We start from the raw sequence: 27,998 nt of genomic DNA, 5'->3' as shown, positions 1-27,998 counted from the left end.
CTGGGAGGGAGGGAGGCAGTGTGGCTCTAGTGGAGCTGAGGAAGGACTGGGAGGAACTTATATTCTATGGAAATTCTATTTTAACAACTTTCTTGAAAACAGTCACATAACAGCTCTATAAAGACAGGAGTCGATCATAAAGACAGAAAAAGAATCCTAAATAAATAGATAGATAAATAAATCACTCACTCTCCGATCGGCCACATCAACTCTAAAGGGACCTCAGTCCTTTAACAGACGGTGTTGAAAGCATTGATAGATTGCTCAAAAAATCAAGCCAAAAAAAATCCTGGCAAAGACACCGTCCTGCTAAAAATAACGACTGTAGCCCGGCCAGCCCGGTCTAGTGACCTACAGGAAAGGAAATGAGTCCCAGGATAGAGTCAGTTGCTTCTTCACGAGGGGAGAGAGCAGGGGGCTCCAGCGCTGAGATCCACAGGGACCCCCAGAACGGTGAAGAAGGTCTGGCAGTACGGAATAAAGGGGGGGGGGCTGGTGGAAAGCCCCCTAAAGCTACAGCCTTGGAAAGAACTCCCTGGCGGCACTTCAATCTGTAGGAGAGGTTGCACATAAATTGTTGATATCCGTCTGCATCAGAAAAAAAAAACACACACACACATACACACACACACACTGAAGTTGGTCAGCTGTGTAAAGATACAAAACCAGAATGAAAATAAACTACAGATGTGGACAATGTTTTGCATTTAACACGCTGACTGGACAGTACAATAGCTAGCGTCGGGGGAGTCATCAACAGACCCTGGATAAAGGGTCTGCTAAGAAACAAACAAACAAACAAACAAACAAAACAAACAAAACAACAACATAACAACAACAATAATAATAATAATAATAATAATAATAATAATAATAATAATAATAATTTACAGCAAAACAAAACACTGAAGACCCATAAGAGAATTTTCTCACGTTGTTAAAATATCAGAATTAATTTTAATTGGAATTATTTTTGTAGACCTCAGCGAAGCTGGCTGAGTGACAGTATTCTGAATTCTGATGGTCCAAGACGGAGCGCAGTGACAGGATCAGCTGGAGCTGAACAATCCCTGCTTCATAATCATCGCCTAAAAAAATCATTTTCCTCCGGGCAAGGTGAAAGGGGTTGAGATCCATCGTTAAATGCCCACTCCCTCCATCTGACCCAAGAGACCGGACCCTCGGGGCATTACCAGGGCATGCACAGCGCGGAGCTCGGCAGCGGCGGTAGTCTCTGCCCAGGGGAAGGGTGAAGCCCGGCGGTCACAGGCGGGCTGTCTCGGTGCTTTTGTGGCTGGCCAATGTGATGTGAGGCTGGGGTGCGTGTCCGGCGAGAGATAAAGAGAGCCGGATTGATATTCATACTGGAAGGGGTGATTACCACTCGGTTGATTGACAATTTGAAAACGCTGCATTATCGGATAATCCTCGAACCGTTTTTTTTTTTTTTTTTTTTTTTTTTTTTTTTAAATTTAAAGAGACATTAACTGAAACTCAAATGTAACAAATAAGCCTAACTAAATGCACATTCTGTCACGACAACATAAACCAAAAAAACATTTGACAGATGAAAAGGGATACACTTGTATTATTATTATTATTATTATTATTATTATTATTATTATTATTATTATTAAAACAAATACGCATTAAAAAAAAACACAGCTACCGACAATTGTTTCATACTAGATCTGCTTTTATTTTATGAAGGGGTTTAGTTTATCAGGGTAATAGTTAAACTAACGCACTCTCGCTATAGCCATAGCCGCTCCACCAACAAGCTACAGCGCGGCGCGGTGACCCCGCGCTAATTGTGACAAATGACTTGCTCTTTATCGCAGTTGAACCTGCGTTTATGACGCCGGTCATTTTTGACACCAGGGCACACCTCGCTTTATTAAATGCCAGCTCTTTTATGCTCCAATAGCTCTTTCAAATTAATTTTTGTATATATATATCTCAGGTCGCTCCGGCTCCGCTTCTGGCTTGACTTTCAAGAAGAGGTCGAGAGGTTAACTTTGCATACAGACCCTCGCTTCTGTAGTTTTGATTTGCTGTGCGTCTGAAATTAAACCACTGGAACTGAAAATCGTCTTTCATTGATTGTCTGATTGAATTGACGACTTTAATAGACCACCCGTGCAATTAATTTCAAATAGTAAAGAGAAAAGGAACACAGAGCCGCACACGCGTTAAAACGCAGGAGACTTTTTAGAAGCTGTTTAAAGAATGATGCGCTACTGTTTGATTTCTGTCCTGGTCGTAAAGCCGAGTTTAATAATAGCACGAAGAAAAGCCTCTCTGATGAACGAAATCACTGGGAAGGGAAACGAAAGGGCTGGGGTGGAGTGACTGCTGTGAAGCGTCAATCACTCCGCTGAGCTGCTAAGCTGTCTCCGTCCTGCCCATAATTTCATTGCGAGGCGCCTGAAATTAATAGCTGTCGAAAGCGGACTCGCACCTCGACCTAGAGGGGCCAAGGAAAGGTCAAAGGGCTCCCCCCCCCCTTTGTCACTGGGGTCCCCCTCAAAGTGTGACCGCAGGATTCAAAAGGACAGGGTTTCGCCAAATAAACTAAAAATGAACCATGCACTCCAGCTGTGCGGTTTGCAGGGGACTCGTCAGGGCGTGCGTGGCTGAGAGGGTGAGTCAGAAACAGGGATCCCGTCCTAGCTGACCTCCCCTCCGCTTTCTCCCAGCACTAGCCCCGGGGTCCCCAAATAAAGGAAGAAAAGGCACTTGGGTGGTTGGGTCGGCCCAGCCCGTCTCGCCGGTCATACAGCAGGGCGGGTACAAGTGTTGGGAGTTTGCTAAGCAGCGTGTTAGGGATCGTTCGTTTGATAGGGAGGAACAGCACGAAGCGCCAAAGGCATTTCTCAGCAAGATTCCCGTTCTCCTGCAGAAAGGGAGCGATCGAAATCAGACACTGCGAGTTTGATTCGAGCAGCGGTGCCTCTCTCTCTCACACACACACACAGACACACACACGTATTTACAGTATAATCGTAAATCTCGAAAAACTACTCACTTCTAAATCTTTTGTAGTCATTTTTGTATTACTTTAGTATAAATACATGTTCATTTGGATTCATATGTTGTTTTATTTCTGACTTTATGTGAACGAAAAGACACACATTTGCCCGTTTTCCCATTGGAAATAGTGATATTTTGAAATATCACTGTCCTGGTCACAAAAGCAAAGTTTGTGGGGAATAATAGCCATGTTCTATACTTTTGAGGCATAAGCAATTAGGAAATAACACTTACTACCCAGGAACAAAAACTGTGTTACACAGTGTAATCAACAGCGCTAGAGCAGAAGACGCTGACTGTCCACAGGGAACACAGCGATCAGCAGGGACGGGTGAAACGCGGGCCGCTACCGCCACCCTGTGGCCTTCACTGGAATCGGTCGGACACCAAACGAGGGGGACCAGGTATTTAGCCCCCCCCCCCCCCCCCCAGGTATTTATATACCATTTATATACCCCCCCCCCCCCCCCCAGGTGTTTTTGCAGATACCGTCTTTGCCAAGGTGCAATCACCCGAATCCAGGAGCTAGTCTTCAGTCCTAGTCGCTTCCACAGATACAGGTAACTTAGGCTTGATGAGAAGACACAGCGCCATCTAGTGATCCACGTTGGAACTCGTTTCCTTTAGTTTTGCACTGCAGTGGATCAGGGATCCCCAAACCCGGTGCTCTCAATTACTGAACTGGACTCTTAATTGAAATGATAATTTGCTTAATTAGACCTTTTGACTTGTTTAAATCAGCTCTTAAAACAGCTGCAGGTTCCAAGTCAGTTGTAACATTTTATAAAGTAACTTGAATCTGCAACTGTTCCCCCAGGGAGACCTAGTTTGAGGTTTGCTGTATCAAACCCCCGAGTCTCCCTGCCTGGTGTGCAGCGCAGCGTCCTGAAACCTACAGTCTCCTGAAACCAGGCTGCAAGCCGCAGGGCAGCGCCTTCGCGTTCCCTTCAGCTTAACTGGTTAACTCTCTCCAAGCCTGGACAATTTGTTTGTCTAGCTCGTATTTGTTGAGTTAGTCACCGACTCATCTGAAAGGAGACTACAGCCTTGTAAAAAGATACAGAGCAAACAAGAGTACTTCAATTCAGAAGTAGGGTTCCGGTTTATTTGTTGCCAGTCGGGGTAGAGAAGGTCAGAGATCCACGACTGAAAGGACGTGCGTTTCAGACCGACAGCACATTTCCAGAAACATCTTCAGACACATTTACTAATCTGCTAAATATGTTTACAATTCCATGAAGACCAATAAAATATATTTCAACAGGACATCCACATATCTCTCTCTCTCTCTCTCTCTCTCTCTCTCTCTCTCTCTCTCTCTCTCTCTCTCTCTCTCTCTCTCTCTCTCTCTCTCTCTCTCTCTCTCCTTAGAAAGTGCACTGCAAAATGTTCTAAATTCAAAATATATGGCAGAACCCCATACTAATATATAATTTCAGTTTTATTTAAATATATGTGCTCTAAAAGCCAATTTTGCCTCAAAAAAAAAAACAATAATCTTAAATTATCTATGTTAATCATACACATTACATGTTTTGGAATAATAATAATAATAATAATAATAATAATAATAATATCAAAACAAATATTATACACCCTTCATTGTTACCTACAGAAGAAAAAACCCTTGAGACGACGAGCCCAATCTCTTCCAGTTCTTACACTTGCACTGTGGAGCAGAGCATCTCAGAACCTGCTGCACGCACCTTGCTATTAACACAGTGTCAACTGCAGCTCAGACTCACTTCTACACCCAAACACAACTCCTAGGGGTCCACTTACAACATTATATATATACACACACACGTACTGATGCATGTATATATTTCTGTATACATTCAATAACCGCTAGCGTTGATGGTATAGAAGGAATATCCACAAACCGCGGCCCTTCTTCAGAAGCCCCGCCCACACCGTCACAGTTACGCACCCTCAGCCCCGCCCACACGCTCACAGTTCCACACCCTCAGCCCCGCCCACACCCTCACAGTTCCACACCCTCAGCCCCGCCCACACCCTCACAGTTCCACACCCTCAGCCCCGCCCACACCCCCACAGTTCCACACCCTCAGCCCCACCCACACCCTCACAGTCCCATACCCTCACAGTGCCATGCCCCCAGCCTCAGCTGCTCAGGCTTTATTGAAAGCAGCCATGACGGCCCAGATCATCTCCACGGCGCCCGGCTTGCAGGCTTCTGCCTCGGGGTCGTAGTCCAGCAGCTCCCTGGAGCGGGTCACGGCCGTCTCGTAGCGCTCGTCTGCCAGCGAGGCGAAGGCGTTCTCCAGCACGTCGGCCGCGTTGGCCAGCACGATGAGAGCCAGCAGGCGGCGGTCAAGCCGGTGGGGGTCGTTCACCCAGCGCTCCAGCAGCCCGTCCTGGACGCGCTTGACCAGACGCTGCTTCTCTGTGGTGTTGGTCACGGGGTGCGTGGTCATGTCGAACAGTAGGAAGTTCTGCTTCTCCGTGGTCAGGATGCCTTTCTCCACCAGGTTCTTGGCCAGGCGCTCGCGCACGTTGCGGATCTGGTAGTGCAGTTTGAGAGGGTTCCACGTCTCTCCTGCAGAGAGGCAAGCGAGGAGGGGAACAGAGGAGGGGAAAGCTGTATCATTATTATTATTATTGAGCAGGGTTAGAAATTTACCAGACCTCTCTGTGCTTCACAGAGCTAGCCTATCCTTTGCCCTGCTCACACTGTGCTGTTACTGTGGGAGTTTAATGCAGGTGCACAGAGGCTCATTTCTCACCGGTGAGCAGCTCTATCCAGCTCTGCACGCTCTCTGCAGGCTCCGTCGCTTTGATATGCTTCAGTGCTTCATCCAGGAGCACGTCTCCTGTGGGGGCGTCTGAGCGGAAGAGGACCTGGGGGGGGAGAGGAGAGGAGAGAGGAGCTTCACACACACCGGAACTCACTGCCTCTTTCTAAACAAAGACGCCGCTTCGGTCAGTCTTTACCGAGGCACGATTAAAGACTTACTTTTATAGTCTAGCCTTTTGAACTCGACTCATCGTTGTGAATTTTAAATCTATTCTGCTTGCTTATTTTCGCGTGCCGGGCGAGTCTCACCTTGCGGTCCAGCAGTCTCTTCTTCCTCATGGTCTGGGGTTCCAGCTGCACACGGCCCCGCAGCGCCAGCTCGATGAGAATGCAGCCGCGCAGCCCGGAGGAGATGCAGTCATTCCAGAACGAGGTGTAGCCCTGAATACACAGAGAGAGAGGGAAACACCACACCACTTACACTGTATAATAAATCTTACACAGTTCTGCACCCCCCCCCCCCCTCAATGAAATGAACTAATTTAGCTTCATAAAGTCGCAGCTTCTTCGAGAACCTGATGATAAAGAAAAAAAGATCTAAATGACGTTCATGTAGTTTATTTATTTATTATTTATTTTTTATTATTGTGTCTCAACCCTAAAACTCTAGCTCAGGGCTTCTCAAACCCGGTCCTGGGGACCCCCTGTGGCCACTGGTTTTCATTCCAAAGAGCTCACAATTACTGAACTAGACCCTTAATTGAACTGACAATTCACTTAATTAGACATTTTTACCTGTTTCCAGCTCTTCAACAGTTGCAGAGTTCAAGACACTTATCAGATGTTACAGCTAACTTGAAACATGCAAACTGTTCAAGAGCTGAAAACAAGTAAAAAGGTCTAATTAAGCAAATTATCAGTTCAATTAAGGGTCTCGTTAAGTAATTGAGAGCTGGGTCGGAACTAAAACCAGCAGCCACAGGGGGTCCCCAGGACCGAGTCTGAGAAGCCCTGCTCTAGGTGATTAAAACCACTTGGTTTGGTCAGAGATGTACATATTACACAACTCTTTCAAAAACATGAATTCTCACATCAGAACTACATATTACACGGCTACACTGCGGGGAAATAACAGAGATAACCATGAAAAAAAAAACAAAAAAAAACACAGCTTTATTTAGGGCCCAGCCCCCATCCCCGGTGATAACACACCTCCTTGTCTTTGAGTCCCAGCAGCAGCACTTCCTCCATCAGGGTGAGCCGCAGGTCCTTGCAGTCCCCCTTCTCTCCCTCGTCCTCCAGGCTGTCCCGCTTCTCCGTCCCCTCCTCCTCCTGCTGCTGCTTCCCCCCTCCCGCGGCCTCCACGCGCCGGCTCCGATGGGTCAACGTGGTCATGCTGGTTCAGGAGCTGCCCGCAGCTGCAGCACAGACACGGCCTTACCACCGGGACCCGGGTTCAAGCACCACGGCAGTTACAATGGCACGGAGCGGTTTTGCATTTAACTGCAACTAGCGTGCCATTTACAATTAACTGTAATTACAACAGAATTGTGCAATTCATAATTACAACATAACTGTGCCGTTCAGAATCACGGTACTCCTTCGAATTTAAGACGCAGACCGAAGCTTCCCAACCCTCAACTTGAGATCAACATCAAATAAAGATGCACTGAAAAAGACACAACCTCAATTATACGCATACAAGAGAGCCACTTATACCAAGGAACACTCCATTCTTTTGCAATGAAACTCATTCGAGGATTACAACTGGACATACTAATTATTTATTTATTTTTTTAAATGCTACAGTAGGGCTACAGTAATTGCAATGCCAGTGTTAATGCAATTGTAAACCTTGGCACACCTGCGTATTCTGCAACATAAAATCGATCGATTACAATTTATTTGTCACGAGATCGGGTCTTTTTCAACCGTTTTTGGTGGCCCCTGTTATTTGTTTGAAAAATGAAAGCTACCCGGTATGTTTCTGTACCTGCTGTTATTAGTGCTGGGTTTGTTTAGAATAAACAGAGTGAACGTGTTAATGTGGGTATTTGATTGACTCCTAGTAAAAGCAGGAAGGGATCAAACTGCTCTGCAGTGGGAGTCTTATTCCCATCCTTGCAGTTCAGCGGATCTAAAAGTAAGAATCTCAAAATGTGTGCCTGGCTGGAGGAGGCGTTAAAAAAAAGTCATGTAGATTCATGCATGTAGTTTATTTATCGTTTGTTCCTTCTATCAAGTTTTATGTCACAAGATTAACTTTTTTTTCTGCATTCTGCAAAAAACAAGCATAGAGAAATGCCATCAGCTAAAAAAAACTAAAACAAACAAACAGGGGACACGATTTTTTCAAGCTACGTTGTAGATTTTCAAAATCACAAGGCAGCGAAACAATATTCCTGTGCAGAGTACAGCTGTGTGATAAAAGCGCCAGTCTCACCAGAGCTTGCATGATTATAAGGTCTTCAGCCAACAGGATGCAAAACTCACTCTGGAACTCAGGACAAGGAACGCCTCTCCTTATCTGTAATCATGTGACTGCCTCAGCTCTGATTCTCCTTGGGGACTGCTTTTGTGCATTCTTTCATCTCGCTAGCCCTGCGGTGCGCTGTTGAGAGCATGCCTTGTTGAGTGTCCTGTTTGTGTATGTTAAACTTTTCACCCTCCCTCGCATATAAAAAGCCTGGTTGATAATCTGTTCCTGGTCTAAACAGGTGTGATTCTTCCACTACCTGCAATAAAAAAAAAGGGGGGGGGGGGGTTATAAGTGTCAAATGAATCAAAAAAATGACGTCAGTAGTAAGGGTGTGGTCAACTCCTACTTTACATTTCCAATTGCTTGTTTTAAAAATCAATTCCCAATTCCTTTTTAAATCCAAGGAAATCCTTTGAAGGAATTGATCAAAAGAGAATGGGAATTGGAAAGGGGGACCTCTAATTGATTCGTCTTTCACAAGAGGCTCCGGGTTTAAGAAAGCTGTCAAAAAGACAGACACGCTGCGGACACTCGACAGTGTGCGCCTATTGCAGTGGCGTTACTGTCCAGTATATATGCTGCATGTAACCCGTGCTCCTCCTGCACGGTGCCGGCGTTGCGGGAGCAATCCACGTGGAGGAGGAAGCACAAAACAAAGAGAGATATTTCAGTGTTCAGGGAAAGCATATTGAATTCCCGAGCCACCTTTCTCAAAACAGGGCGGGCGTGGGTGGACAGCCTGCTTTGTAACGCACACGATTTATTTCATAACAGGTCTGACCAGATACCTCTTTAATGCTACAAATCACGAGGAAACGGATAAGGAAACACAAAAAAAAAAAATAAACACCCGGCAGGTTGGCGATAATGCGATGTGGAGATTGTAAAGGAGGTCGATCGCGCTATTGTTAAATACAGACGCTTTGAAGTGTTGTGTGGATATATCTATATATATGGCGAACTCAAAACACATGTTAAAATGAGCCTGTGGATCCAGTCTCGGGAGTTTGCCGGTTATTAATGAAGCGCAAACAGAGAGCAAACACGCGTGTCATTATAAACGAGCACCTGATGCCTTTGAAACCAAGCGATTCTAATTAATTGCAAGTCCTGCTTGAAAGGGCAAACCAAAAAAAACAAACAAAAAAAGGCATATATTGTGGCGTTTCGCTTATAAATCACTCCCCCAGCGAGCTATAACAACAACGAACTGACACGACTTACTTCTCTTCTCTCGTCCCGGATGCTTTTCTGTGCGGTGTCTGTTGTTAGATTCCCTCTGATTAAACTTTTTTTTTTTTTCTGATAAGATAATGAGGGAGAAAAAAAGTCACTTTCTCCCGTCTACTTCCTGGAGTTACAAAGTAAATACAAAACTTCCTGTTGCCCGGCGCAGCCTAACCCGACCCGACTAACAGCTGGGGAAGGGGACAGCCAATCAGAGCCCGAGCTGTCACCCGTCCTTCCAATCGCAGAAAGAGTCGTATCTGGAACCGCCCCCCCGCTGCAATAAGGCGGGGAGGCGCGGGTCGCAGCCGCTTGAAGGGGGCGGGTTTTAACAGGAGACGGACAGCTACTACAAGCAATGGGGTTTTGCAGAGTCCAAGGACAGTGGCCAATCAGATTCTGACAAACCGAGGCTGAAAGTGAAGCGTCTCAATTGCGGTTTATTATCCCGAGTGGTGGCTATCGCTTTACGCAACTGGTGATCAATAAATATCGATGGCGACGGACACGAAAGCGGCGCAGGGGTTAGATCGAAGGAGCCTGGGGTTTGTATCAATCCCACCATGTACAGCTCAAGAGCAGATTGGCTGCGCCTGTGCCCTGGGGTGGCCAAGTGGTTAAAGCACAGGGACTGGGAGCTCGACGATCAGACTGGGTTTGAATCCCATGCCCAGTTGCTGACTCACAATTTTCTGTTCATCAGATTTGAACACAGTCTCTTCCGCTGATGTAAATAGAGAAGCAGTGGTGGGAGCCGCACTCCTCTCTGTGTAAATGTTTTCAGATGGTAGGTGCCCTCGTGTTTATTTCCTAATGATGGTTTACTCCTAATGCCACCCCCATCGTCACCGAGCCTGCATCGGCACGCGATATCAAGAAACCACAGAACATCTTTTCGTTTTGTCTTCGTTTATTGAAGAGCAACATATAACCGGACAAAAAAATAACACGTCAGACCGCCTGATAGGAAATGCACTTCAAATCTGTCACAGTCTTTTTAAAGAAAGTACAAAGTTTTATCGCAAAGACTTATATCAAATAAAATAAAACTGCCTCTAGCCGGTGTGCAGGAGAGAACACTTTGAACAGCCTGTGAAGCGCAGATGACGATCGCACGACTGCACTTCAAAAACACGACCAGTACAAAAAGAAATAGGTGCTGTGGAACAAACAGTAGCTCTGCGAACACAGATCAAAAAGCAGGAGAAAACGCTGAATCCACTGCGCAGAACTGCACCATGCACATTAACACAGCCTCAAAAGAGCTGCAGAGGAACGTTAAAGGGACCGCTTCGTTTTAAAAGCACTCTCACGTTTAACAAAGCGAGTCTCTGTCCACTCTGTCAATATAAAACCATGTTAGTCAATCCTTTTCCCATCGCAGTCTCCTGTACACCACTGACCCACACACAGCCCCCTGTGTGTAGCGTGGATATTATAGGGGTCACAGCTGGGAGCTCCTTGCCGCGGTGCTACCAAAAGGAACCTGTCGATTCCTCTCTTTAAAAGCGTTCCTTGGGCTCACTAAACTTCCTTCTCTTTGGTGCTGGAGCATCCTCCTGGCTGCACGGTATTTCAAACCGGGAAACCTGAAACAGGGAAAAAGACCATTTGAAAACCTCAAGACACCGTGGGCCACATTTACCAAGCGTTTCCTCCGGTCTTTAAACAACTCCTGTCTTTTCTAAATATTGTATTCTAGCAGTGTTATTATTATACACAGCATCCTAGTTCATATTGTATTCTAGCAGTGTTATTATTATACACAGCATCCTAGTTCATATTGTATTCTAGCAGTGTTATTATTATACACAGCATCCTAGTTCATATTGTATTCTAGCAGTGTTATTATTATACACGGCATCCTAGTTCATATTGTATTCTAGCAGTGTTATTATTATACACGGCATCCTAGTTCATATTGTATTCTAGCAGTGTTATTATTATACACAGCATCCTAGTTCATATTGTATTCTAGCAGTGTTATTATTATACACAGCATCCTAGTTCATATTGTATTCTAGCAGTGTTATTATTATACACGGCATCCTAGTTCATATTGTATTCTAGCAGTGTTATTATTATACACGGCATCCTAGTTCATATTGGATTCTAGCAGTGTTATTATTATACACGGCATCCTAGTTCATATTGTATTCTAGCAGTGTTATTATTATACACAGCATCCTAGTTCATATTGTATTCTAGCAGTGTTATTATTATACACGGCATCCTAGTTCATATTGTATTCTAGCAGTGTTATTATTATACACAGCATCCTAGTTCATATTGGATTCTAGCAGTGTTATTATTATACACGGCATCCTAGTTCTAGCAGTGTTATTATTATACACGGCATCCTAGTTCATATTGTATTCTAGCAGTGTTATTATTATACACGGCATCCTAGTTCATATTGTATTCTAGCAGTGTTATTATTATACACGGCATCCTAGTTCATATTGTATTCTAGCAGTGTTATTATTTGCACTTGCTGTAAACTACACTGTGTTTCAATATGAAGCTTGCATTGTAACCCTGCGCTGCCCTGTAACACCTGAGTGAGTCGCCTGGGATAAAGACGTCAGATAAATAAAATAAAAATCAATAAATGAAGCAGTGCGGCGCCCCCTGGCTCCTGAGTTCACACTTACAGGCTTGCTCCTCTCAGCCAGTCCCCTCTTTCTGCCCGTTTTGGGAGATGTCCTGCAAAGCTCTCCCCCACCCACCTGGAGAAGCAGCAAGGATTATCACTAAAACTGAACAAATCCCGAACAAAGTCACACGAAACAGTTATTGCAGGATTTTATACGTGATAATTGTAGCACTGTACAGCTCTGGACAAAAGTTTTGCCGCACCCTCTAGGATTAACTCATTTAGCTTCATAAAGTTGAATGAAACCTGCTGAATAATGTCATGTTAAAATATTGAATTGATGCTAAACTTTTGGCCGTAATATGACTCAGCAGGTTTTCGTTCGACTTTATGAAGCACGATTAGTTAATTCTATAGGGTGAATCACAACGCATGTACTTACAACAGAGGGCGCTATTCCTCTCCCACTCCTCGTCCTTCTGCCAGCCACAGCCAAGCCTGAGGTCTTGCTGACCAGCTGATCCACCTAGGAAACACATCCAGTATATATATAACAGTGTTATTGAAAAGACAAGTCTGTTTGGGAATTATATTTAAATAATTGTAGTCATACTATGTATTTTTACGCTATTTGTTTCTGATTTCTGAATTTCAGCTCCACCCCCCCCAAAAAAAAGGTATAATGATCAAAAATATTTTTAGATATTTTGGCAACAGTGCAAAAGTTCGCCGGCCAGAATTTTTTTTTTTAAAAGTACAATTCAGATTACTGTTACTGTCGTTGTGAAATTTGAAAATCGCCAAAAAAAGGTCAAATTTAATTTAATAAACGCAGAAAAGGATATATAACACTCACACACACACACACACACACACACACACGCGCGCACACTGAGATCTCAGGACACACTGACACACACGCACACACACACACGCTGATTGTTAATGGAAGGTGTGTACTGGGTTCTGTAAAGTGATTCAATGGGTTACCTGGGAATGAGAATCACTCAGGCAGGATCCTTCATCAGCAGTCTTCATATCCTCCTGACAGGTCAGCACAATTTCTAAAAAGCAATACATCAGCCAGCAGATTAGAACTCTCTGTATTAAACCCAATAGCAAACTTTATTCAAAAATGCCATACAGTAGCTCTCTACAAGGCACACTGGGTCTGGCACAGAATTATGTAGCGATTGGGAGTGAGACTCTAAATACCCATGAGCGTACCTTTCAACCAGCTTTCAAATACCGGTATGCACATTATTATGCATATTGTTAGTAATACTGTATGAGGATTTAAAACCATTTCAAACTGATAGGCTGTGGCAGAGTTGCTTCCAATGCAGCCACTCAGACATTCAAGAGCAAAGCCGTGCCCTGTTTAAAAGGGCTCTTCTATTTATGATTTTTTTTTTAAAGCTGCACACTAAAAACATAACTGCTTGTTCTTTGACTGCTACCGTGTCTCTATTCTTTGTTCTGCAACCTGCATTGTCGTGTAACACGATTCCCCAAAGACTGGTTTGAGGAACTCGTTTAAATCCCATCAGAATGTCTTTTTGATGACGGTCAGATCGTCGATGCCTGGCAGTTTAAAGAGCTGTTAGTCTACCTGAGTCCTCCTTTTCCATGCTGTTCACATTGCCATCCACTGCCCTGGCCTCCTCCAGTGTGCTTTCCTAACGGAACAGGAGACGCAGAAAAAGTGAAATATCAAACACGAATTAACAAAAGCGGACCCTATCAACCACTAATGCAGCTCTCAATGTTTATTCATAAATAATAAATATTCATAAATATCTATTTATTTATTCAAAACGTTAAAGAAAAGGGCATGATACCAGGAGGTTCAAATCCCAGCTCAGCTGACTCACTGTGAGACCCTGAGCGAGTCACTCCACCTCCTTGTGCTCCGTCCTTCAGATGAGACGCAAAACAAACAAGGTCCTATTGGAAGAGACTCTGCAGCAGCAGCAGCAGTTGTTGATGATGCAGAGTTCACCCCCCTGGTCTCTGTAAGTCGCTTTGGATAAAAGCGTCTGCTAAATGACTAATTAATAATAATTCACCTGTATGATACTCATGCTGCTCTGTGTTCCTCCCTCCCTCCCTTGCTTCACCTGTATGATGTTCATGCTGCCGTCCTGCGTTCCCCCCTCCTCTGTGTCGTCCAGCTGCAGGCTCTGCTTGGTCTTGCCTGTGCAGATCAGCCCCTGGTCCACCTGCTCCATGCGGTCGCTCTCCGTGGTCACCTTCACCTTCAGGCTGTGGAAAGGCGTGGCCACCTCCCCCACGGTCAGGTGCACCGGCTCCCCCTCGAACATCATGCTGTCGCTGTCGCCCTCCTTGAACCCCGGGGGCTGGTAGTCAGCGGGAGTCACTGTGGGTGAAAACACCTTCACACTGACTGGCCAAAAAGGAAAGCTTCGCTGCAGTGCAAAGTTGCTTGTCTTAGGTTTCCTAGTTTGAGATTTCAGCCAAGAGGATGTTCCGGCACCAAAGAGAAGGCAGTTTAGTGAACCCAAGGAACGTTTGATTTGGAAACGCTAGTTTGTTATTAGTATCTTTAAAATATATTTAAAAAAAAGTCTACCGGAAGCCATAACAGTAGTACAGTAATATTTCCTGTTAGATTTCGAAATGTCAAGGTTTTCAGGTGATGTCAGTTTTTCATTAAGTATCTGGAAAACTAGAACGGGGCGGTGTGTAATTCAGTACTTTAACATAACATTATCCAGCAGGTTTCACTGGACTTTATGAAGCAACATTAGTTCATTCTATAGGGGGGGTGCACGACTTTTGGCCAGAGCTGTATGTCAAGGGTTCTATCCTGGTTAAATAAATGCATTTGAAAAAAAGCAAACTAATAAATACATTTTCTGTGAGTTTCGGAAACAGCGCTGTCAAATCAAGTCAAGGCAGTGTAAAAGTTAAGCTTGTGGGGTCACAAATGGACAAAAAATAGAAGGCACGTTTTTTACACAGAGAACTGCGGGAGTCTGGAACCAGCTCCCCAGTAATGTTGTTGAAGCCGACACCCTGGGCTCCTTCAGGAAGCTGCCTGATGAGATTCTGGGATCAATAAGCTACAACCAAACGAGCAAGATGGGCCGAATGGCCTCCTCTCTCGTTTGCGACCTTTCCCATGTTCTTATAAGAACTGTAGGTGTCGAAGCTCCTGTTACTGCACCTTCGTCGTAGTAGAACAGTTTCATGTTCAAGAAGATGTCGCTTGGTAATGGTCCCAGGTTCTGCATCAGGACATACAGCTTGCGGACCAGAAGCACGCTGGCTTTCCTTGTGTCCCAACAGGAGACTTTGGTGTCCGTTTTCTTATTGCTGCTGCTGTAGTAAAATAAATAAATAAATAATACAGAAATACAGCTAAAACCTGCATACTTATCTTCTGGTCAATCAAACTAATCAATCACCTGTTTCTTTTACCAGCACGTGAAGAGTTTTGACGGAAACTAAATTGTCAATTATATTAAGTCATCTGAAGTTTTTCTTTTGTTTTTTGCTTTAAGATGATCACGATTTTATCGAATAACGTTTGAACTCGCATTAACCGCTGCCTTCTCCCCCCTGGTTAGAATTTCATCCTCCTCCTCACATATGTAACTGAGATCACCAGTGAGCAGGAGGAGGATGATGGGAAATGTAGTTCTGAGAGGTACATGGAAAGCCATCTTGAGGCAGGGAATGCAGTTTAAAAGTTTTTTTTTTTTTAAAAGTGGTCAAAACGTAGACGTAAACAGCTGTAGCGGCACATGGGAACACGTAACACAATAAAATAAAAAAAGGTCCTTATGTACCCTTTAACATATTATTGATTCAAATAACAGTGTTATTCAGATAAGCTGCTGCTCAGAACCTTTGTATAACACGGCCGTCCGAAAGTCGCCTCACCTTTCAAAATCCATAACCGCTCCATCCTTGGTATATTTGAATTTAAACTGATAGCACTCTGTGACTGTCTGAAAAAGACATCGCAAGAGACAATCTTATACAAACACACTCGTTATTATTATTATTATTATTATTATTATTATTATTATTATTATTATTATTTATTATTTATTTCTTAGTAGATGCCTTTACCCAGGGAGACCTACAGTTGTATACAAAAAAAACACACAGTGTAACAACAGCGATTAAACGCTTTAAGTTATATCAGTTTCAACTAAAAAAAAATGATCAAACATATTTCTAAAAAAAAAAACATGTGTTCTACTTTTTTTTTTACCTGAGGGTCTTCTGGATCAGTGTAAACCTGAACTTTATTATATAATATATATATATATATATATATATATATATATTATATGATATATTATATATATATATATATATATATATATATATATATATATAACAAATATTTTGAAAATTGCTGAAATACTGTAGGTTGAAAATGAACACTAATGTAGTTTAGAAATGTACTTACTGACAGGGCAACCATACGCAACTGTAGAGAGAGAATGGAAATATAACATGCAGTACAGCGCTGGCTGAAAGCGTTTGCATCAGCCTATAGAGTTAACACATTGTGCTTCATAAAGTCGAATGAACCCTGCTGAGCAATGCTTCGTTAACATGCTGCGCTACGGTACCACTTTGTAGTTTTCCACAGAAAAACTGACAAAAATTGAAAAATGTGCCATTTCGAAAATCTAACATGAAACCCTGCTGTGCTGCTGTTACAGCTTCCTTCCGGTAGACTGTTTTTTTGTTTTTTAAAGCGATATCGTTTTGTAGTTTCTTTGATTGCACGGGGGTGTTTAATAAAAAGATCTGAACTACGTTCGTGCAGTTATTCATTTTTAATTATCTCTCAATCCTCAAACTCTAGGTGATGCTAAACTTTTGGCCAGAGCTGTACTCAGATCGAGAAGTCTTTGTCAAGGCAATTATTAAAGAAAAAGACAAGAGTTATTGTAATTGTTTTACTGTAACCCTGTTACTTTGCTCGTACTGAACTACCTTTTAAAAAGCCTGGGTGGATCGTGTGAGATCGATTTTGCTAACTTACATACTTCTTCTGCAGAGCATCGTAGCACCCAAACATCCTGGAAATAAATAAATACAGAGTTTTTAATTTGTCAAGTCTTATTATGAGGCAACTTAATTAGCCACTATGCAGTTTGTGTACAAGAAACAATAGTGTTTAATTACCTCATTAAGTACCAAATGAATTAGTCTTTCAAACAGATTCAAACACAAGCTGCATTTGTATAATTTACCAATGTGCACACCGCCGGTAACCCCACAGCAGGGCAAAATCCTGTTTGTTTTGTGTTGACACAGCTGGGAGGTGCACTGCTTGCCAATGGTTCGGCAAGGTAACGCTACTGTAATTGTATTTGATGTTTATTTGATGTTTAATCCAGCTGTGGCTTATCTTTCACAGAGGTATGGGATTATCAAATCCACCCCTGTTAGTTTCACCTTACGATACTAAAACTGTGCTGAACAACAAACTACCATTTTACAATCTGCGTCGCCCCCGGGCAGCTCTTGTCTTCTTTGAGGATCTTAACACAGAGATCTAAAGGAAGAGATTCAGGATCATTAAGGTACGGAATTATTTACCGCTGGCAATGACCTGGAGAGCCACAATCCAGCAGGTTTTATAGGCAACCCTCAATCGTCAGTTTCTGAAGACTTGAAACAATTTCATTTTGACTCGTTAAGAAGGTAATGTGTTTCGTTAAGTAATTAAAGACCATTCGGAACACAAACCTGAACACCCTGCAGCTCTCCTGGACCAGAGCTGACCACTCCTGACTGAACTGAACAAATGAACTTCTTAAATTGATCAATAACTTGCTTTCTGCAGAAACTGATGATAAAGGGCTACCTATAAAACCTGCGGGACTGTGGCTCTACAGGACCAGGGCTGGCCACTCCTGCAACAGTGCCTCAGTGTCCAGTATCGTGGTGCTTGGGTTTGAAGAGTTTCACCCAAGCCTTGCCTGAACTGAGCTCTTCATACAAGACACACAGACAGCAAACGTGTCTGACGCACGCTCCAGTGGAAAGGCAGTTCTTGGGAAGTCTGACGGTCAAGTTTAACGGTTTGAAAGTAACGCTGCGCTGCTCTCCGAGGCCGCGTCAGGTGCCGCGCTCGGCTCTGCGCTTCTCATACCTTCTATGTATTTGTTCCCGTAGGCTCTCTCAGGAAACATCCCCCTGAGGTAAGTGATGCAGGACACGGCCACGGCCAGAAGCCTTTTCACCAGGACGAGAGATTCACTCTCTGTGGTGACTTTACTTGGAAACACAGCTGTGCCCTGGGGGAAAAAATAATTTGACAGGAAAGTGTACTGAAGAATTCTGGAAAGTATGGTGAAGCACGGGTAAAGGGCGAGGTGTGGTAAAGAACATTTGGAAAGATGGCAAATCTTGGTAAATTGCAATTGTATAACAGAACCAAGGGAAAACCACACAATTACTGTGGTAAACTATACAGCATTACAGCATATCTCATTCTTCCTTCATCTACAGGCTCTATACATTTAATTTACAGCAACTATGGTCGATGATTACACACATCATTAGGCAGTGTGAAAACCACATTCGCAGCACACACAAGCTCATACAGTTCGCACAGCCGTGCGCATTATTGTAGAGAGATGGAAACTTGAGGGAAGCGGAAATGCCAACCAAAGTTTTCTTTTGCAGCTGTGCCGTCGCCATAGGGTTGAAATATCCTCTGCACACCGGACTGCTTTAAACTGCTCCTGGTGGAATCAGTCAACTGCAAGTAAAACACAGCATATATACAGATAGATAGACAGACAGACAGACAGATATATACACAGATAGATATATACACAGATAGATAGATAGACAGACCGACAGATAGACATATACACAGATAGATAGATATATACACAGATAGATAGATAGACAGACCGACAGATATATACACAGATAGATAGATATATACACAAATAGATAGATAGATAGATAGATAGATATATATGGATAGATAGATAGATAGATAGACAGACAGACAGATAGATATATATACACAGATAGATGTATACACAGATAGATAGATATATACACAGATAGATAGATAGATAGATAGATAGATAGATAGATAGATAGATAGATAGATAGACAGACAGATAGATATATATAGATAGATACATAGGTAGATCAACACATATAGATAGATACATAGATAGATGATAGATATATACATATATAGATACATAGACAGATAGACAGATACATAGACAGATAGGTAGATCAACACATATATAGATTCATAGATAATTATACTATAATAACAATATAAAGAAGATAGATAGATAGATAGATAGATAGATAGATAGACAGACAGACAGACAGACAGACAGACAGACAGGCAGGCAGGCAGACATAGATAGATAGATAGATATAATTAAAACGGTAAATAAGCAACATTTTTTTGTATACTTTCTGGTTTACAAATAAAAACATATTCTCTTTAAAAAATAAAAAAAAAAAGTTATTGTTATCATTAGTACCAGGATATTATTATGAATTTGTGCAGCATGTAATTGCATTGTATATTCGTTTTATTTTTATTCTAGTGTTCTCTTGAGCACAGACAAAATATTTTAGATATCTGACCGCTGTCGGCTAGTAGCGATATTAAAAATATTTAAAAAAAAAATAATAATAACAATACGAGATTCTAGCCATATATTATATATATTTTTGTTCTAAATCTTTATTATTTGTGTTTTTTTTTATTAAGCAAACTCTTTCACTTTCGTGTAAATTCGTGTTTTTACCTTATTTATTTCCCGCCTCGTCCCCGCGCTCCAGCCGTTAGAAATCAACCGCTCCTCTCGAGCTTCCCGCCACACCGGGGACAGTCTGCCCGGCAACCAGCTCGTCAAAACAGCCAATGGGAACGCGGGAGCTGCCAGGGAACCCGCCAATGGGAACAGCTGGGCGCTTTCGATGAAGAACGACGTCACTGCCAGTGCCGCCGCGGTCTTGGATCAGGGATTAAAATTTTAAAAAAGGGTGACGTTTAACAAGATGATTGTGTCACTCTGAACAAAGTGTGTCGAACCCAATAATATGCGCAATATTTAAAAAAAATAATAATACAGGGGTCATAATATTATTAAACTTAATTATTTAGACTGCTGTACAAAATATATGTTTGTAATAAAAGCGTGTATATCTCCAAAATTAGACTGGATACAACAAGCAGACATCCCTGCGCAACCTGTGAAAGAGCAGACCCGCATGAGGTCTGTGATTGGCTGCTTGAAATCTAACCTCTACCACCATTGGTCAAAACGCTCGTCAATCAACATCAGGTCCCGGCTTTTTTTTTAAAAGCAACGTCCATTGGCTGACCGTTACGACCTCTCCCTTGCCATTGGCTGCTCTGGCTGTCCCTCAAGCCTCGGAGATCCCGGCCGATGATGTCATCGCCGTCTTTCTCCATTTTGGCGGAGAGATTGCATCGAGAGGCGATTTGCAGACCGAGGGGGGAGAAGGGGAGCGGACACAGACGCAAGCCGCTTTTTTATTATTATTTGTGAGGCGAGAGAGAAGAAGAAGAAGAAGAAAAACACGTTTTTATTTATTTTTTTTTTGTACAAGATGTCGTCGGAAAACCAGGACTCTGAAACGCAGCTGGAATCGGGAGAGGAGAAACAGGTACGCGGTTCCTGCTGCGTTTTAACTGCGCGCATCCGAGTTAAATGTCTTTTTTTTTAAAAAAATCTCAGCAATATGTCGTCGTGTGAAGAGACGGGTCTGGTTGTTTATAAATATTCTGGAAATTTCTTACGCGACTCGTATTGAGCGGGGAAACCCCGCCTTCTTCCTCGGGCTTTCCCCGCTCTGAGTGGTCAGCAGGGCTGCCAGTCAAGAGAGTGCCTCGATGTTATTGGCTGAAGCGGCTGTCCGTTTTTTTTAAGCGGGTATTTCCGGTTATAATAAATCGTGTAGCATTTAAAATATTAATAACATTATTATTATTAATAATAATAATAATAATTTTTATTTAGGATAATAATACAATTTTCTGTTGTAACTTTGGCAGGTTTTATATAGATATAAAGCATGGCTTGCTAATAAAATGTTCCAGGCAGAGTTGTTATTATTATTATTATTATTATTATTATTATTATTATTATTATTGATATAAAGATAGCATGGAATAATCATTTTAAAGCGAGCTTGGCTGTGAATGGTTGCCCTGGAAACAATATTTTCACGTCGGCGTTTTTGCAGGGAGTGAAATGATCAGAAGAAAACAAAAACAATTTTATTTTTTTAGCATTTGGTCTCGAGAGTGGCTTCTGAGCTGTGGATGCACGCTCATTATTATTATTATTATTATTATTATTATTATTATTACTGTCACTTTTACTCAGTCCTTTGGTTTGTGCTCCTGCCCAGCAGCTTCACAAAACAGACTCTTAATATCGCCTCCCATGCCTCTTACTCTGAGGTCGGTGCAGTAGCAGCATTGCTGTCTTCAGCCCTGCTGGTATTGAACTGTGGCTTCTTACTGGCGGTGTGGTAAGTGGGATGGGAAGAGACCGAGCGGTCCTGAGGCTCTCCGGTACCTGGTTTCCCCGCAGAGGGGCGAGGGAAGAGGAGTGGAGGCATGGGACCGGTCAGCCAGTAGAGGAGGAGGCGAAGGATAACGCTGTTCTGTTTTCTCAGGATTCGCAGGAGAAGGATTCCAATCCGGTCAGGGCGGAAGAGATGAAATTGAAAGCCAAATACCCCAGCCTGGGGCAGAAACCAGGGGGCTCCGACTTCCTCATGAAGAGGCTGCAGAAAGGGGTACCCTCGGTTTAGTCGTTGTCTCGGGTTTGGGGATCCGCAGTTCGTTTAATTGCAAGATTTCACATTTCTATAAGCGCCTCTCATCACAGGGATCCCAAAGAGTTTTACACACACACACATGGAGACACGCATACTGAGACACATACACACTGAGACACACACACACACACTTAAACTATCAACTAGAATTTTAAGATTGAGACATAATAAATTAATAATAAAACCATATGAACATAATTTACATCTTTTATTTAACATCGTGTGATTAAAAAAAAAAAAAAAAAAAAAAAAAAAACTACACAATGAGATCGCAAATAAAGTCTACAGGAAGCCGAAATAGCAGTACAGTATTTCATGATAGATTTTGAAATGTCACTTTTTTTCAGTGTCAGTTTTTCGTGCCGTGTATGGGGAACGCAGTACCAAGACGCGATGTCCAGCTCAATTTGCTGAAGTGACATTATTCAGAAGCTTTCATTCGACTTTATAAAGCAAGCTTAGTAAATTCTATAGGGGGGTGAGGCTAAGCTGTAGTCATGTTTGATTTCACTGCTCAAATGTAACCACCTTCTCTCTTTCTTTCTCTCTTTCTCCTTCTCTTGCCTGCAGCAAAAGTACTTTGACTCGGGAGATTACAACATGGCCAAAGCGAAGATGAACAAGAAGCAGCTGCCTAGTGCCGGCCCGGACAAGAATCTGGTGACGGGAGACCACATTCCCACACCGCAAGACCTCCCTCCGAGGAAGTCCTCGCTAGTAACCAGCAAGCTGGCGGGATAACAGCCTGCCAGAGCCCTTCCCTCCCCACCGCCCCCAGCCTCGCTCCACCAGGCTTAGCTCTGGAGACAGCCAGAAATATTCACTCTGTGGTCGGGGGGGGAAAGCTGGTGAAATATGGTTTGAGGGGCTGGCGACTGACTCCAGGGAGGGAGAGAGGGAGTGATTGGGGGGGAGGGGGGGTATTTCTAGTCGAAACTTTTTGTCAGTGGGAAATGCATCAGGTTTGGGTTCGCAGTTCATGGAACACTGAACTGAAGAGGTGAAATCCTGGTTTTCAATTCCGACCCCTTTTTTTTAAAATCAGTTTCCAGTTCCTTCTAAGGAATTGCAGTTAGCAGTCGTTGTGATTGATTGATTGTTCGGCTGCTGCTTTCACTGGAAGCCGGTTTAACTGATTCACAAGCAGCGTCTTCAGTTGCAGTCAGGTGCTGCCGCTGTTGTGAGAAGCTCGTTTTAACAGAGCGCCGCTCCGCTGCAGTTCTGATCAGCGACGACGTGTCGGGATCGATTAAAAAAAGGAACAGGAATTGGGAATGAATTTTAAAACAGGAATTGACCCCCAATCCTGACTTGCTTCTAATTATGGCCAATCACAACAAGAGCAGCCCAGCAAGCACCCAATCGGATTTATGGGATTCACGAAAGGGGAGGGCAGATTGGTTAACACACACTAACGCAGGAGTTTGACTGAAAAGTTGCGCCAGGTGGAGGCTGGCTGACCCCCCCAAACTGACTTTTCAACGCGGTCGCAAGGTCCGGCGACTGACTGCACACCTCCCCCCTCCTCCCCCACCCCAGGGGACCGGGCAAAACACTAAGACAAGAAAAACTCGCTTCATTTGAGGCTGGGACAAACCGACCCTGTTCTGGCCGAGCTGCAAAAACCCGTTTTGGGGCAGAAATCGGACTTTAGTCTTTTTTTTTTTTTTTTTTTTTTAAAAGGACGCTTTCAGATTAATTCTAAAGAAATGCACGTGCCACTCCCCCTGGGTCTGTAAAAAGAAAAAACAAATTGTCAGATCTCTTTTTTTTTTTTATATTCTACGTTTTTGTATTATTTCTTACAGCTGCTTATGATGATGATGATGATGATGATGATGCTGACTGTGTAAAAATGCAAAAATAAAAAGGGCTGAGCGTTCTCCAAAACCGGAAATTTTAAAATGTGTGAGAGAACGGCAGTGTCATCATTCCCAGTGCAACTTTAACCAGCTGTAAAAAGAGAGCAGGAAATGCAGAACTAAATCAATTCGACGGCATTTTCATTTGCTTATTTTTTTACACACCCACGGCGGAACTTTTTTTTGGGGGGTTTCTCGTGTCACGCGCCGCGGTAGTGATGCTGCGCTTGAGACTTCTTTAAACCAACGGCTGACCAAACAGCGGCCCGTCGCTCAGCTGTGCGGCTGCTCTTCAGCGAGCCTTCGTGAAAGAGGGCCACCGTTGATTCTGATTCGATTGCTCTGTGGCGGGAGGGTTAGCACTGGCAAAACTAATTTATATATATTCTACAGTACATCACCCCCAGCTTGGATATCTTGAGCTTCTGTTTAATTTTAAAATTAACCTCAAACTACTGCCCTTAGCAAAGGCTGGCAAAGTCCTGAAGCAGATCTCAGAAACAGTCAAGATTTTAGTTTCGACCAGATCCTTTAATAATACCTGAAGAGTCTGTCTGTCGATTATTTTTTTAGTTGGACTTTATTATGGGTGTTAATTGATGTTTTATAATAATGCAGTAAAGATGTATCCCTCCTCTGCTTGCGGCAAAGTAGAGCTGAACACGAAGCTGCTTTCTCAGCGGCTTGAAAGCTGGTTTCAGGAGACCCCCCGGGGAGACCCTAGTTTGAGGTTTGCTGTATCAAACCCCCGAGTCTCCCTGTCTGGTGTGCCGTGCAGCGTCCTGAAACCTACAGTCTCCTGAAACCAGGCTGCAAGCAGCAGGGCAGAGGCTTCGCGATCCCTCTGCTTTACACAAATTAAGACCCGAGTCACAAACGTGAGAACTTCCGAACTTAGTTTTATTATAACACCCACCCCCACTCCCAGTCACCTTTTGACGCAGGACAAGAACTTCAGAGGTTTGAAAGAAAAGCACTGAAAAGTTTTGGGTTTTTTTTGTTTTTATTTCTTGGCTGCAGGGAAATGTTTGAAACTGAACGCTAAGTGTGTGGGTGGCAGGGTTGGTTCTGTAAAAATGGATTTGTGTTTTTTTGGGGGTTTTTTTAAAGGTTTACGGGCGGAGAGAACAAGTCTTTCAACCTGTATTGTGTTTTTATTATTATTTTCATTTTGTTGCACGTTTGTATATCTCCTGCTTCTGGCATTGCTGAGAAATACAACCTTTTAAAAAAAACACTGTAAATAAATACAAAGTTATAAACAGATGTAGAGTTTACATAGACAGCCAGGCACGAAGGATTTCTTTAAGAGTTAGGTGGTTTAATTCAATGAGGGTGAAAACTAATGAGTCTTTAATTAATATATAATATATTAGACCCTAGAGTGTAGATCCTAGGCCCAGTCCAGGAGGTTCAGCAGATAAAACGAGAGTTTGATCCACTTCTTCAGGATCCCCACGGAGGTTTATTTTAGGAACTGGGCTTGAACCGGGACTGGGAGGGGCAGCCCTGCCTTCGATAGTCCAGATCTTCCCCGATTTGAAGAAGCAGACGCCGCTCTGAAAAGGAATCCTTGTGCTTGTAAATGTATTATTGCTTGTGAAAGGACGCTAGAGAGGATATGTGAAAGATTGCGTCACGGTCTGATTCTCAGACCATGCATTCTGAACGATGGGATAATGTAGCCCCGCTTGTCAACACCAGGGGGCAGTGAATGGAGAATTGAAGGGACTGTATAATTTAGCGCTTGAAACGATATGGGGCGTTTTGTAAAGAATAGAAAATGAACGTGTTTGTTTTTTGTACAGTATCTTGAGATATTATGCTTCTGATCCCAGCCACGTTTGTAAATAGAAATATACTCTTTTTGATTATAATTGTTTTTTTGGTCTTTCATTTATAATTATTATTTTTTTTCCCTAATGCTAAATGTGTTTTGCTTGGTTCATTTTGTTTACTCCCTCTATCCCTGTTTGGTGGTCCAGCGGTTAGAGAAAGGGGCTTGATACCAAGAGGTTCAAATCCCAGCTCAGCCACTGACTCCCTGTGTGTGTGAGAGAGACCCTGAGCGAGTCACTTCACCTCCTTGTGCTCCGTCCTTCGGACGAGACGTGAAACAAACGAGGTCCTATTGGAAGAGACTCTGCAGCAGCAGCAGGAGTTGTTGATGATGCAGAGTTCACCCTCCTGGTCTCTGTGAGTCTGCTAAATTATTATTATTGACTATGCTGATAAGTCTGAATTATTTTACAAATTCCTGAACCAGTGGGGCTCACACAAGATCTATTCACACATAATCCACTGCAGCTGTACCCCTCTTAACTGAGGGACCCCCAACCCTGCTCCTGGGGGACCCCCTGCCATGTCTCATTCCAGCTCAGCTCGCAGTTACTGAACCACACCCTGAATTGATCTGATCATTTGCTTAATTGGACCCTTTTTAAATTGTTATCAGCTCTTGGAACACGTGGAGGTTTCAAGTTGGCTGTAAAATCGGATCATTAATTTGAAATCTGCAGCTTCTTGGAAGCCGAGAACGATTTAAAAAAGCGTCAAGCAGATTTCTGAGTGCAGTGCAAGGTTTGGTTTAGTAATTGAGAGCTGTTGCAGTGAAAACCAGTACGGGATGCCGAGGACCAGGGACTTTAAACAAACTGGCGTGCTGTCAATAAATCCGAAAGCTGTGGGATACTATATTTCTCGGACATTTCTCGTACCACGTAGAGTTCACCACAAACAGCTTTTTAAACAAAAATGCATTTAAAGAATTTTATAATAATAATTTTAAAAAACATATCTAGGGATTGTATCATCTTTTAAAAAGAATTTCCTTTCAGAGACAATAACTCCAGATATCGATGATATTTAAAATTATTATTATTAGTAGTAGTATTTTAAATAAAAAAAAAATAGAAATGTGTATCAACTAATTCAAAAAGTCTGGGGAGCAGTTTTGAGGGGAAATATTTTTTTTTGGTCGGTATTTAAAATAAAATTTTACACTAATTCGAGGTGTGTGTGTTCTGTCGCAATTATGAAATCATATAACATTTTTAAGGGTGTAATTTCGAGTCTCATCCACCAGGTGGCACCAGAATACAGCTGATAGACAACAATGGCTTTCCATTGTCAGAAAGAATCCAGCGTTTTATCTTCAGCTTGTCTCCTTGCAGATTAGCCTGATTAAATTAGTAATCCAATCATAATCAATCCTCCTGATCAAACGCACAGTGTCTGCCGGTGGTCTCACACCACTGTGTCTGTTTAAACAAGGGGCTCTAGACCTGCGCCCCTTGTTTCTACAGGAATTATCCAGCAGATTCGATCAGCTACTGAGAGAATGAACCGGATCGTACCAGTTCTGACCTAAAAATGAAGAAAAAAAACAAAAACAGCTGGAATGTTCGCGTCAATATAATCACATGGCATGTGAAGAATGCTAGCATTGTCTAAATCCGAAGGGAACGCGAAGGCGCTGCCCTGCGGCTTGCAGCCTGGTTTCAGGAGACTTTAGGTTTCAGGACGCTGCGCGGCACACCAGACAGCTCGGCTCAAGAAAAATTGATTTGTTCCTTGCTGGTATATATTGAGATGAGCATGGCCCTTGTGTTGAACATGTGTGGATATTGATAATTACAGCAGGTCGAGAAGGCAAGGCACAAATATCAGGCAGGGAAAATTACAGCAAGTTTGTTGTTCGCACCTCTTTCCATAGTAAAAGCACGGCAAAGTGTAAGAAAGCACAGAGAAAGCATATTAATAAGCATGGCAAACCAAATAAAACTGGAATTACTAGAGTGCAAAAACACGGTGGTAGATTCGGCAGGGTTCACTTCGTGGTCCAGAACGTGACATCATCTGGAAAATGACATCACGGGTTTCCCCGCCCTGAACATTCCAGACAACTGAGTAAGAGCATGAGTGAAAAAGGCACAGCATGACATGTGTCACTGAGGTTCTGAATGTCCTGTTCCAGAGGATAATCACATGACGTTCAAAGCTGCTGAATAATGTTCCCTTATTAACATATTGAATTGCACCCCCTCTATATAGAATGAACTCCCTCAGCTTCATAGAGTCCAGTGAAAGCTGCTGAATAATGTTCCCTTGTTATCATATTGAATTGCACCCCCTCTATATAGAATGAACTCCCTCAGCTTCATAGAGTCCAGTGAAAGCTGCTGA

The 27,998-nt window shown here is 43.0% G+C and overlaps 3 protein-coding genes across 8 annotated transcripts; 1 reads left to right on the top strand and 2 right to left on the bottom strand.

Moving 5' to 3' along the window:
- Positions 1-4,111: 4,111 nt before the first annotated feature.
- LOC121309881 (Golgi phosphoprotein 3-like) lies at positions 4,112-9,669 on the bottom strand. Of its 3 annotated transcripts, none has more exons than XM_041243050.1 (6): positions 9,495-9,669; positions 8,235-8,526; positions 7,004-7,209; positions 6,101-6,232; positions 5,781-5,895; positions 4,112-5,593 (listed from the first exon to the last, which is right to left on the bottom strand). In XM_041243050.1, the coding sequence occupies exons 3-6, from the start codon at positions 7,184-7,186 to the stop codon at positions 5,166-5,168; spliced, it is 858 nt and encodes a 285-aa protein (XP_041098984.1). In that variant the 5' UTR covers positions 7,187-7,209; positions 8,235-8,526; positions 9,495-9,669; the 3' UTR covers positions 4,112-5,165. The 3 variants fall into 3 exon arrangements, with proteins under 3 accessions (XP_041098984.1, XP_041098985.1, XP_041098983.1); XM_041243051.1 differs by having other exon boundaries at positions 8,285-8,526; XM_041243049.1 differs by lacking the exon at positions 8,235-8,526.
- Positions 9,670-10,103: 434 nt separating this feature from the next.
- Positions 10,104-20,471, bottom strand: hormad1 (HORMA domain containing 1). 4 transcript variants are annotated; one of them, XM_041243044.1, is made up of 15 exons: positions 19,884-20,471; positions 18,760-18,853; positions 18,242-18,386; positions 17,578-17,641; positions 17,126-17,162; positions 16,541-16,561; positions 16,340-16,366; positions 16,003-16,070; positions 15,284-15,438; positions 14,214-14,473; positions 13,706-13,772; positions 13,084-13,157; positions 12,536-12,619; positions 12,152-12,226; positions 10,107-11,086 (listed from the first exon to the last, which is right to left on the bottom strand). In XM_041243044.1, exons 2-15 carry the CDS (start codon positions 18,790-18,792, stop codon positions 11,000-11,002), a joined length of 1,197 nt encoding a protein of 398 aa, XP_041098978.1. In that variant the 5' UTR covers positions 18,793-18,853; positions 19,884-20,471; the 3' UTR covers positions 10,107-10,999. The 4 variants fall into 4 exon arrangements, with proteins under 4 accessions (XP_041098980.1, XP_041098978.1, XP_041098979.1 ...); XM_041243045.1 differs by having other exon boundaries at positions 15,284-15,435; XM_041243046.1 differs by lacking the exon at positions 12,152-12,226 and having other exon boundaries at positions 10,104-11,086.
- Positions 20,472-20,576: 105 nt separating this feature from the next.
- Positions 20,577-22,838, top strand: ensab (endosulfine alpha b). The gene is made up of 3 exons (XM_041243053.1): positions 20,577-20,769; positions 21,787-21,909; positions 22,522-22,838. The coding sequence occupies exons 1-3, from the start codon at positions 20,713-20,715 to the stop codon at positions 22,690-22,692; spliced, it is 351 nt and encodes a 116-aa protein (XP_041098987.1). The 5' UTR covers positions 20,577-20,712; the 3' UTR covers positions 22,693-22,838.
- Positions 22,839-27,998: the final 5,160 nt, after the last annotated feature.

The sequence above is a fragment of the Polyodon spathula genome, unplaced genomic scaffold (assembly GCF_017654505.1).
Source record: "Polyodon spathula isolate WHYD16114869_AA unplaced genomic scaffold, ASM1765450v1 scaffolds_1563, whole genome shotgun sequence".
Classification (NCBI taxonomy): domain Eukaryota; kingdom Metazoa; phylum Chordata; class Actinopteri; order Acipenseriformes; family Polyodontidae; genus Polyodon; species Polyodon spathula.
The sequence above is the reverse complement of the archived record's forward strand: the minus strand, read 5'-3'. Positions and strand labels throughout refer to the sequence as shown.